The 13,081-nt window shown below is 37.8% G+C and overlaps 1 protein-coding gene across 4 annotated transcripts in view; it reads right to left on the bottom strand.

Moving 5' to 3' along the window:
* Positions 1 to 463: 463 nt before the first annotated feature.
* NR2C1 (nuclear receptor subfamily 2 group C member 1) overlaps positions 464 to 13,081 on the bottom strand; it is a 53,906-nt gene continuing 41,288 nt past the window's right edge. For all 4 annotated transcript variants that reach the window (XM_083859930.1, XM_083859932.1, XM_083859933.1 and 1 more), the window contains 3 exons: positions 11,774 to 11,911; positions 7,970 to 8,075; positions 464 to 7,443 (listed from right to left, as the gene is read on the bottom strand). In XM_083859930.1, coding sequence (XP_083716056.1) covers positions 7,269 to 7,443; positions 7,970 to 8,075; positions 11,774 to 11,911 — 419 coding nt within the window. In that variant the 3' untranslated portion in view covers positions 464 to 7,268. The remainder of the gene's footprint in view (positions 7,444 to 7,969; positions 8,076 to 11,773; positions 11,912 to 13,081) is intronic.

Genomic DNA, 13,081 nt, shown 5'->3' with positions numbered 1-13,081 from the left:
GATTTTAAGTACCAAGAAAGGTTAAGTCTTCAAAAAAGAGGCAAGATAGAGCCTGGAGTAAAATTTCTTGGGAAAAAGACTCTAAATGCTTATTTCCAGCTCTCATAAGTAGTGAACTGACTGCATTATCCAAAACTTTATCGTTTACCAGTGTGCCTTACATTTTCTCTCCAGTGTGTCAGTGGGTAATTAATTTACTTCATGATAAAAACATTTCAGAATTTAAACATGGAAAGAATGGCAATTAGTTTCTCATTTGGGATAACATTCCGGGTTATCTGCACAGCCACACAAATGCCACATTCATTTATAATAGAAGATGACAACTAAAAACCTTACACTTTTTAAATTATCATTGAGAAATCAATTCTGAAATAGACCAGAACTTGTGCTGATTTTTCAATTTTAAAGATTAATAAATTCATTATTTATCCAGAAGTATTTAAAACTGAGATAAGTTTACTTGAACATTTGAAGTCTGTTTCTTTCAAAAGAAAAAACGCTTTGTTCAGCCATACTGTAATTTTCAACCTAAAACTGATCCATAATGAATCAAATACTTATTTCCAAATATCCATTATTGCATTATATGACATGAAGATCCATGATTGAGGTTCATTACAATACATATTTCCATACAGCATTTTAAAAACCAAACACTGGTAAATTAAATTTTACAATAAATTATTAATTGTCAAATGCATAGGCCAGAAAGTAGTAAGCATGGAAACGAAGGATTAATTGCAACAAAGATTAGCAAACAGCAAGATATTGCAGCTACCACAAATCCCAGAGACAGAATATAACTGAGACTACACTGTGTAATAAAAATGTGAAAGATCCACAAACTATTTGTAATCATATACAGTGTTCTAGGTTCATACGACAATCCGTATAAATAACTAATGAAGTAATAGGATATTGCAATTGTTTTCTATAATAGAAAGTTACAATTTATTTTTAAAAATACATCCAAAATAGAGTTTTCCAATTTAGCCAGGTTTCAAGACATTTAAAGTGATTTTTTTTATACAACAGCAAGACAACTACAGTGACACTACTGCTTACACTGAAACTGATGTACTACCAAACCACAAAGGCTGAATAAAATGAACAGGACCAGTTTCAAAAACAACAGACTGACTTTCACTGACCCTGAAGATCACACGACAAGAATAAATATATGGACAGAAAGATTTGTAACTATGGAAGGTATTGCAATGAAGGTACTCTTGAAAAAAGTTTAAAATGTAACAATTATTTGCACTAGGAACTTTAGCAGTATGAAACAAGCAACCTAAACCCACATACATGTGTGCAACATAGTTTCATGAAAAATATTTGAACTAGTAAGCTTATTATGTAACAGTACTATCATCTTTAAATTATAGGACTCTAAAATGTATAAAATTGTTTTTCCTTTCAGGTCATTTATATTGAAATGATTTTTCTTGCTCTCAACATTGAAAATTTTAAAGCTGTTGAAACTAAACTTTTCCTTTCATTGGCAAAGAGTTTTTGGTTGGTAAATGCCACAATTTGGTTAAATCCTGACTGGCTCTGAAAACTATCAAGGCTTGTAAAGATCAAAAAGTTGACAAGTAATTTAAAGCTGAAAAGAAATAACAAAAACAATGAAATATTTTAACATCCATGGTGGAGTAAGTATCAGTACTCACATTTTTGTTATTGCATTGACAGTGGTACTGACAACCCAGTAATATTAGCCAGTCTGTCATTCAGTATCGAGGAATATTCATTCACAAGACTATCTACAGATGACAATAACTCACACGGGTGGTAATGTGAGATCATGTAATCATTAAAAAAAAACCTGTTAGAAACACTAAGGGTCTCAGTTGAAGGTAACTTGATATATTCCACTTAACTTAGAAGCAGTTATCTTACAGTAACCAAAACAACAAAACCAGAACTTCATGGTTTGGTTTTTCCATGAGCTGTTGCATTGCTCTTAGACAACTGTAATGGTTAACATGGATGAATAAGGATAAACCATGTTGATTCCTGTGTTTACCTGTTTTAAAGCTCCCATTCCTGAGAAAGCCCCATTATGCCACATTTCTTACCAAAAGGACAAATTTATAGTTTAAGAATGATTAATGAAATAATTTGAAATAATTAATGAAGATCTTGCTGCATAAAGTGAGTAACACTGAAAGAACAACCTCCTGTATGGGATGCATCTCTTAGATCATCATAAAGACAAAACAGATTACTTGGCAGGCAGCATAGATCAGCTGCACTCCACATTTACATCAATCTTGAAACTTCATTATCATAAAAATGTAAAACTTTGGGGGTAAAAGGTCACTTACCAGCTCTTTGCTATGTGTGATGTGTATGCACTTTGGCTCTTTAGAGGTCCAAATGTCAGAGGTATCCAAGATCATAAAATGCAGGGGTTTTTTGACCCTCACAATATACAAACACCTGAATTCAAACAACCTGATGTGAAACATGACCAAGCTTATGAGATACTCTGCTTATGAGTTAACTACTCTGCTTATGAGTTAACACATCCTAAGCACATAGTCTTCACCCAGCAGTCCCTGGTAGCTGCAGTCCATGTGTAACTGAAGTTAACTTGCATTTAAACAGACTAGGGCACAAAGAGGAAACAAGGACAGGAATCCAGAGAAAATCAGGTTCTGAGGACATCCCCTTCAAAAACAGTACTCCAATTAAAATATAAAAAAAAAAAGAAAAAAAAAAAAAAAAAGAAAAATAAAGATACCTACTAGCTATGGAAAGGCAGCCTAATACCCATCAAGGACTGCAAAAACCTTGCTAGGGCACACAGAGATGCGGTCAGGAATGCTAAGGCTCAGACAGAACTAAAATTGTCGAGAATTGACTAAAGATGTCAAGAATAACAAGAAAGGTTTCTACAGTTATGTGAGTAGTAAGAAAAAGAACAGGAAAGATTGAGCCATTGCCTAACTAGGCCAGGAAACTACTCACTAGTCATGCTGATATGGCAGAGGTTCTCAATATCTTCTTTACCTTCATCTTCACCAGCATAGCTGGACCACAGAGCACTAAATCAAGTATTACACCAATACATATTTCAGCCCACCAGTAGGTGAACAGGTGGTGTGCAGCCTTTTGCAAGGGCTCAACCCACAGAAATCCATGGGCTAAGAAATCCACCCTAGAATATTAAGGGAAGTGGCTGACATTGGTGCAAGGCCACTCTCTTTAAGAATTCTTGACGATCTTGATATAACAGACATTTCTCGTGCTGAGAGCTATCGATCACCACAAGATGTGCTTGGACAGGGTCCTGGATAGTCTCTTCTAACGTCCTGTTCCCATGAAAGGTTGGAATGAAAGAAAGATGGCTGAACTGAGGGATTCAATTTTACATCTGTAGATACACTGCTGCCAAAGGCGGACAGTAGCACATTGAGAGGCTGCATCAGCTGAACCTTTTGGTCAGCTGTAAACAAAGAACTGCATATCACACCTGAGGCTCAAGCTATGGAGTGAAAAGTTTCTTCAAGGATGTGAGAGAGATTTGCACAGTGTACTGCATTATAAAGGAAAGCAGGTTTTTATTTCCATCTTACTATTACCTGGGTTTCATAAACCTGGAGAATATTAGTACAAAACTCTTCCAAGAGTAGTGGAATGCCTGGAAAACTACCTCCAGTATATTCAGGAGTAATACGTTGACAGTTTCCTTTAAACTTTTAATGCAAAGAACTGTAAATCTCCTGTGCCCTAGGGCCAGAAATGGGTTAGAGCTAGCAAGGGACTAGAAAGCAGAGTCAGAATTTCCGAGGAGAGCTGATCAATTTCTGAGAATGATCAACCTCACATCTGCAACTTGGTCCTACAGATCAAAAGTGCGCCTCTAACCCATGCAGAGAGAACAAGCACAGCAGGTTGACAGCAAGAGTCCTTCATAGTTCCATTAACACTGCTGATGAGATGCACACCTCTTGAAGCACAGGATAGTCATCTTCATACAGCTCTCCAGGAAACACAGATAAAGAACTTGAACCTTACAACCTTCAAAAGGTGTAAAATGATAAGAGCTCAGCTGCCATGGCCAGTTCCAACACTGAAAGCTGTCCTCCAGCAAGTCAGTAAGTGCCAAGGCAGAGCAAAGGCCCACACACACTGTTCCATTCCATCAGGGGTCCTCAGCACTAAGTGCTTTGATCTGTGGGACTGGATATGACCAGTTGTGTAGTATTGTCCTCCACAACATTCTTCTTTCTGAACTGGAGATGGATTTGATGGGTGAACTGTTAAATGAGTAAGAAAGTAGATGGATGGTTGCAACCAGAGGGTAGTGTTCAAGAGCTTAGAATCACATGGGACATCGGTGATATGTGGGGTCCATTATCAAGGCCAGTGTTATTTATTATCTTAATTTATTACATAGATGAAGAGATCAAGTCCACCCTCAGCAGATTTGCTGATGACACCAAGCTGAGTGGTGTGGTTGACACACCTGGAGGACTGGATGCCATCCAGAGAGACCAGGACAAGCTCAAGGAATGGGTCCATGGGAATCTCATGAGGTCTAACAAGACCAAGTGCAAGGTGCTGCACCTGGGTCAGGTCAACCCCTGCTCTCAGTCCAGGCTGGGGGATGAACAAATGGAGAGCAGCCCTCCTGAGGACTTGGGGGTGCAGGTGGGTGTGAGGCTGGACATGACCCAGCAGTGTGCACTCTCAGCCCAGAGAGCCAAACGTGTCCTGGGCTGCATCCAAAGCCCCGTGGGCAGCAGAGGAGGGAGGGGATTCTGCCCCTCTGCTCTGCTCCTGTGAGACCCCACCTGCAGTGCTGCATCCAGCTCTGGGCTCCCAGCACAGGAAGGACATGGACCTGTTGGAGAGGGTCCAGAGGAGGCCACCAAGAGGATCAGAGGGATGGAGTACCTCTCCTGTGAGGAAAGGCTGAGAGAACCGGGATTGTTCAGCTTGGAAAAGAGAAGCCTTGGGGTGACCTAACTGCAGCCTTCTAGTACCTGATGGGATCCTACAAGAAAGGTAGACCTTTTTACAAGGGTGTGTAGTGACAGGACAAGGGGGAATGGCTTCAAACTGAAAGAGAACAGGTTTAGATTAGATATTAAGAAATTCTTTACTGTGAGGATGGTGAGGCCCTAAAATAGGTTGCCCAGAGAATCTGTGGATGCCCCATCCCTGGAAACATTCAAGGCCAGGTTTCATGAGGCTCTGAGCAACCTGGTCTAGTGGAAGATGTTCCTGTCCACGCAGGTGGCTGGAACTAGATGATCTTTAAGGCCTCTTTTAACCTCAACCATCATCTGATTCTGCGATTCTATGATACAGTCTCTGATTATGAAGCTTTGGAAGAGCAAGATCCAAGCAGCTCAGTTAGTGGGATTAGAAGAACACAGAAATTCAGTGTCAGAAGCAGTTCTCAGGTTTTTTGTCTGGTAGCGATCCTCAGGTGCTGCGAAAAACCACAGAACTCAAGAACTTTAGAACCCAAGCTTCATCTAGTAGTCTCTTGGTGTTAGGGTGGCCTTGGAACTGCCACTGCAGAGTGGGCAAAGGCCTCCATTTAATCTGATCTTCTGGCTAAGCAATTTCTGGTGCAACCATGTGTTTCTTGATTGGGTGAGGTTCTTCCTCACTCAGTTTTACCAGAGAGAGAAAGGGGTAATGCTAAATAGAACTCAGCCTTGACCCGCGATGCAGAAAATGCTAAATACTAATGTCTGAAGAAGACCATCACTTTCACTAGGATATCTGTCGTCTTTGCATTTCGTGGTTTCAAGTGTTTGAGTCTTTGCAGCAGCTTCTCACGCTGCTTCATGTAAACAATATTGTATTCTTAGAAATTATCAGTATGTTTTGCATTCTTGTTCTCTGAGAGAGAACTTGACTGATGGTCATATTGACCAATGGAGTCAGGAGGTTGTAACCTCTTTGGGCCAATCTTGGCCCTCTGTACAAAATGTATATAAGCTATTAAAGTCAAATAATAAAGGAGCCTTCCATGTTTAACCCTGCTGCTGCCTGCTGTCCTCTGTGAAGGTCCGCTCCCACGTCGCAATGTGTTGCCCCTCTAAAAGCAAAAGTAACAGATATTCCTCTCATTTTAGTCAACAGGAAATAAACATGCCAGAGGTGTGTAACTTCCTGTGTCTAAAGGAAGCAAGAAGTAACACTGCATGTCAGTGTTACTTGTGAGTCACATCTTCAAGACAGAAGAACATTTAAGATTAAGAACTCATCCTTAGATGGAGCTATGGAGTACGATTCAGGCAACATGTATGGAGTATCTAGACTCATTTCTAATGAGGAAAGGAAAAGCAGCAGAGGCAATGCTTCCATACAGAAGGATACTGGATTTGACAAACTCAAATTTGAAAACTAATCATACAGGACTGGTTGGAAAAGAGAATTACATACTCAACATGGAAAAGTTAAAAGGCATCTAGAATGCCTCCATCACTGGGCACTGAGTATGAATGAGGAAGGGGCAGGATGAAAAAGCTTTGAGACCAGAAAATCAGGAGTATGCTGTCTTTGAATGCCTGCAGTATAAAACAGCTGGTGCCTACCATGTTATTGCTACAATACAGTATTTTGTTGCATCTGCAAAACTGACTCTGTCACTACTGACTCTTTGCTGCTTCTCTTGATCAACTGCATCATGTTAACATCAGAATATTTTAAAATGTGGAAGTCTTTTAATCTTCCTGCACTTGTAATGGTATCCACGGTTTAATTCAGCAAGAAACAAATCCCTCTTCAAAACAGCAACCAAAACTAAGTTGGGTCTTGTCTGCATGGAAACTGCCCTTTTCAGGATGTTTGAATCATGTATTTTCAATTTGATACGTGAAAAAGAACTAGTAGCAAAACACTGAAAACAAGACTCAGAGAGGAAAGTTAATTTATTTGTCTAAAACATCAAACTAAGTTGAGATACCTTAGTTCAGTCAAAGTTTCTTCAGTTTCCTCACAAGCCTGAACTTCATAAATATTTAAGTCTGTCCACCTACAAAAATAGGTAGATCAAATTCTTGACTTTTTTCAGATATCAAGTTAATTTACAAGTCCTTGAAGTCAGATGAAGAACAGGAAGTGATCCTATATCCTAATACACTCCACCGTGTTTCCCAAGTGTACTGGAAAGGAGGAATATGAGCCTTCTCTGGAAAGGTGCGCTGGAAGGCTTATGACCATCTCTTGGAGACAGGGTATGCATTTATATCACCATGATTGCCATGGTACAGAATCCTGGACTGCTACTTTTACACACCATGACCTATGATCTGAGAGTTGTAGTCTGCTGTCTCCATTCGCAGAATGTATGGGATTATGCTGTCAATCTGAACATTTCCAATCAGTCCTGCGAAGAACAGCTCTTCAGTGATGGCAGCACTCATCAGCCTAAGAGCAGGCAATCGGAGAAGAAGTCTAGATAGTCTGGAAAATAAGTTCAGTGAGAAGTGTTACTTAGCAGATCACAGATTTTGGTGCTGTTCTCTATGATGTTATTAGTAAAAGAAGAGAAAAATCTGACAAGGGACACTACTGGTCAAAGTTTGCTACATCTAGTCCATGAAAGGCTGAAATATATAAATCAGTACAGCATTAAATTTATGTTTACTCATATCTTGAACAGTATGGAAAATGTGCAAATGCCTGTCAACTACATGTACTATGTATGTTTGGATTTAGGACTAAATAAAGAAATAGTCCAAATAAATGCAATTGGAAGTGAATGTTACTAATATTTATTTCTGATATTTAATTTTAGAAATTAATAATGAGATGAAAAATACCACTCATAATATATATTACTACAGGCATAATATTTGAAGCGTTCTAAAGGTAATTTCTTAACTTTAAGGGGGTAAAAAGAAAATGTATATGTCTATTACATGAAAAACTGTACAAATCAGTGACTGTGAAAGGAGAATCAATCAAGTTAGCATCTAAGTTTACAGACCTGTAAGTATCATCCGGATACGCCTTTGTTACATAGTCCTGGAACTCCATGTAAGCTTTTTCTTGAAATTTCTCAATCTGTACCACATTTTCTAGACCTGGATGATCTGAAAAAAAACACTCTTCTTTGTTATACCCATTCTACAGAAAATGAACTAAAATCCAAACAGACTATCCAGCTGCCGACATACTGAAATAATTATGTGGTAGCTGCAGCAAGTTCAGTTTTAGTGGTAGACACTACTTTACCTCCTTGTATTTATCTTTCTTTACATTTTATTTAACTTTCCATAAATAAAATTAGACATTTTAAAGGGTTCAAATAAATTCAGTGCTTGCAATGTTTATGTTAATCTTGATGATACGACTCTGTTCTCTGCAGCAGTAACACAGGCTTGTTTTAATACACCGACATTTTCTGGAATATTGGATGTGCAAGTAATATTTAGGTGAAAAGTGAAGGACAAAATTAGGATCAGTGAAAGAAGCAGAATAAAAAGCTGTGAACTGTCTGTTTCCTAAGACATGTAGAAAACAGCACTGAATCTTAGAATATGCTGAGTTAGAAGAGACCCATCAATATCAAATCCAGCTCCTGGGCCTGCACAGGACACCCCAAGAATCACACCATGAGCCTGAGAGCATTGTCCAAATGCTTTTTCAATTCAGACAGGCTTGTATGCAGCAGATTCTTTCTCAACTATTTGGTGCAAAAATTTCAAATGTGGTAATTACAATTTTTAGCAGTGACCTGAAATGTAAGTGTTGCTAAAATGAAAGGACATCAACCTAACTGCCAAGTCACTCTTGGAAATTATTATCCAGTACTTCTGAGCTCTCTCCACGGTCTGTAATTCTATTATCCATCTATCTGAATGTAAAAATTTTACTGTTCTACAAGCATGACAAATTATGTAGATGAAGAGTTGGAGTCAATGTGCAAAAAGCATCGCTTCATGCTGCTGTTTTTAGAGCCATGTCAGGAACACAGTGAGAAGTCAACTTCTGGAAACAGTAGTTTGAAGACCATTGCTTGTACACTTGCAGCCATTTACTAAGATGTGAAGTTTTCTTGGCACACCCTTTACACTAATCTCTTTGCCCAAGGCTCTTTTGTGGCAATCAAGCAGCTTGGCACAGCTGAATCACTAGGGCCTACTAAAGCAGAGGTTCTTACCTCAAGGCTCTGCTGCATGCACAGCCCAGCCCCATCCTGCAGCAGAGCAGTAAAATCCCTGCAATTTTAATTTGTCATTGCCAGGACATCTCTTCTGTTCAAGGTATCAAACATGACTTTCATGTGTATGAAGATTTTGTTATATGGCTCAAGGATCAAGAGTCCTGATCACACATTACCATTAAAGCAACTACTCATTAGTAATGTGAATTTGAAAACATGAGCTAAAGAAAACTTCTCTCAATCACATCATTGGACAAGAGTTTTTTTCCCAAGGTATTTTTCCTTCTACTTTTTGTGTTGTAAATATAATTGGAAGGAGACAAATAAACTTCAGACAAAACAAATAGTTTGCAAGTGCAAGGTTCCTCAAGAAGTATTTTTTGGTGTCTAACAAGACTGATTTTTCCACACAGGCCAGAGGATTCGATTCATAAATCCTAGCAGACATCATTCTAAAAAATGGACTTGAGGCATTTGGCCATAATTTTGTTTCTTTCCTGGAGTAACCTGTACCAGTTCTTAGTATAAGAACACCATGAAAAGGATTCTTTTGGGGTAAGGAAAGCTTGCAGGAGAATTACATCTCTTGAAAGTATGATTTATTAAAATTAAGCCAGCAAACATCCTCCGACCATCCACTTAGAGAAAGTCTCTTCTGTAATAATGGTGCATTTGCAACTGTTCAGTCCTCAGCAAAAAAGGAAAACTGCAAACGTTTTCAAGCATGCTTAATATTATGTTTAAACTCAGTGGGTTTAATGGTGAGTCCTGCTTGTTAGGAAACTGAAACTGTTTCAGTGATATGATGAACTGTACAAGTAAACACATAAAACCATGCAAGACTCTCCTAATCATAAGGACAGACAGCAGAATTTTGTTTTATAGTAAAACACCCAGGATCTGATTTTCTTTAGTGATCCACAATAGAAAAATATCTCAATAGGAATATCCTCTGGAAACTGATCATCTTTCCTGAAGTGTTCTGACTCTACTTATACCACCTTTTATTTGCATGAATGTCTTTCATCTCAGAATGCAGTAATGTAATGTAATGTAATGTAATGTAATGTAATGTAATGTAATGTATCTCATCTGCAGTAATGGAAGACTCCTATATATATATATATATATATATGTATGTATGTATGAATGTATGTATTTATTTGTAGCAATGGAAGATATGCAGGGTTTTGTTTGTGCACTTAGATGAATACCATGAATTCCTGCTCATGCTGCCACTTTTACTGGCAGATACTACATATAGAAAAGATCATGCAAATCTGAGAGAAACTGCAAAGTAAGAACCTCACAATATATGAATTCCATATATTAGAAAACCTGATTAAAATTTAAATTTTGGAAGTGTCCAAGTTCTAAAAGATTTTCTCAGCTCAACTAACTTTTCTGTGTAAGGGTGAACTGCAACTGAATGCAAAAAGGAAGTTCTTCTTGGATCTAGTAAGCCTACAGATCCGACAAGAGCCGAATACCCAGATCTCCTCCATATCCTACACTACTGACAGGGGTCACTAAGATTCTGTGAGCATTTTAACATCTGCTCCATTCTCTTCTACACAACATCAGCATCTACAAAAAGCAGAGCAACAAGGATTAAGGAAGCTGCGGGTGCTTTTAAAACCTCCTAATGCAAAATGGAGTAATTGAAGACTTACTTTCTAAATGTGAAAGTGAAAAATTCTTGGAGACAGAGGAAGTACTTGAGATTTGTACATTTTTCTTCAATCAAAAGACTTGGTTTTGGCTTTGTATTAAACCCCAGTTCTGAATGATGACTCTAAGGCCTGCAGGATACTGATACAATACCTGAAAGCCTTTTGTGAAAAGTTAATTCTACAACTTTCAAATAAAGAAAAATAATTTTGTAACTTTTACAGTCCAGGCATATGAGTTACACAATGTAATTACCCAGTAAATATCTACCATAACCCAGAGGACTCTTTCCTCCCTACTGTAAACTAATCACCCAGAAGAGAAATGAAGTTATATTACTTTCACTGTCTAATGTATGTCTAGTAATGCTATTGAGAGTACTACATTAAGAAAATACTGTTTGGAAGTAATAACACAAGTGAACATTTGTGGTGTTCATTCACCAGAAATGATATTTGCATTGTCTGTGTGGAGGGAGGTGATGCTTCTGTAATTCTGAATGTGAGAACTGATGTCCAGATAGTCTTCCATATATTAAAATCCCAACTTCAATCCATCTCATCTGATGTGCAAGAGCAACACTTCAGAAAATTAAACCACAGGTCTTCAGAAAATGTACCCCAGAAAGGAGGCACAGAATTAAAAGCAATAAATAAATAAATGAAAAGAAAAAAAGCCCAAAACAACCAAAAACTCAAACCCAAAACAACAAAAACAACAAACAGCCAAGAATAAAAATTTACAAATAAAAAGAATCAAAGTCTCCCTGGGCAAAAAACATCCCCAAAGCAACATTCAGTTGTTTACATTAGAAGATTAACCCTTCTCTTGCTAACAGTCTTCACACACCTTCCCAGATTCCTCAACAACTAAAGCAGTAATTGCATATAATGAAACAGTTATATGGCAACAAATAGCACAGATTAAAATTTTACATTTGCAATAATTACATACCTGGACTGAAGAGGACAATTGCTTTCAAATATGCATATTCATATCCATCTAGACACAGTTTAACCATGCTGTTACAAAACTCTTGCAATTTGAAGACATGCTCCATTACTAGTCTTCCTCTGTCTGTTGGCAGCTTATCTAAATCAACACACACATTAAAAAAAACTCAACACACAAGCAAAAACGTGGTCACACTGGACTTTAAAAATTGTAAAAAAATTTTAAAACTGTAAAAATTATTTTATTAGATTCAAACAATGGCAAATCTATGCCTTCTATAAATTCCTATTAGGTCTGAATAATCTTGACACCAACAATTATGGAGTATTTTTTCCACCTCTTCCAATTAGGGCTCTTCCTGCCACTAATGCTTCCAGTAATCAGGCATGGATTAGAGCTTGAAATGATCAAGGAAGGAAGAGACTACTTAAAAGTAAAGCATACAGTGCTACTGCTGACCTGTGCTCTGTGTCTAAAGATCCAGTGCCACATGGTAGGATAGTGTACAGCTTCATGGGTTATTTTAGTCAGAGACCATGCCACTGCTGGGAAAGGTGTACTATACACCTCCCCTGATTTGTACTGAGGGGAATGTGGTTGGTGCAGAGCTGTTCCCCTTGAGTCAACAATAGCAAAACATCCTGAAACCCCATTCCCTCCATAACCCATCAAACAAGAGTCTCTAGACTCCACAAACTTGGTATCTCTTGGAGATACTGCAGCTGGTATACTGCACAATTGGCAGTCAACCTGAATTCTCAATTTAAATGGTAGAAATATGTATTTGTGATAATGATAAAAACATGATTAATTACTACAATACTTTTTCTGGTAAACATACTTTAAACATTATATAGACTAAAATTTCCCCATTCCATTTGTATCTGCCCTAGAGACAATCACAGATTTGTTAGTATCTTTAGCTGACCCAGTACATCTTGCGATTTGATCAGTTTGTTTTAAGTTATTGTTATTTATAGGAAGATCTTGTGGATGTTTTTAAATCACAAAATCTCCTTGGAAATAATTCTTTAATTACCTTATCATAAAAGAAGATGAAAAATCTATAGTCTGGTAGACTGTCTTTTTCCAGTTTACCAATCCGTATCTGCATACCATCAGCAACAGTGAATTTTCATAGCCCTAACAGCAAACAACTCAAAAATTTAGTTAAATCTGAAAATGCTTAGATTTCTGTATGTGCATCTACCATAAAAGGTAGATGACTATGAACAGATGAAGACTATACTATTATTAACTGGTTAGCTTTTAGTGCTGACAACCTTGTGAGTATCCACAAGCACACAA

This window comes from Zosterops lateralis, assembly GCF_965231275.1.
Source record: "Zosterops lateralis genome assembly, chromosome: 4".
Classification (NCBI taxonomy): Eukaryota; Metazoa; Chordata; class Aves; order Passeriformes; family Zosteropidae; genus Zosterops; species Zosterops lateralis.
This window is presented reverse-complemented; position numbering and strand designations above follow the sequence as displayed.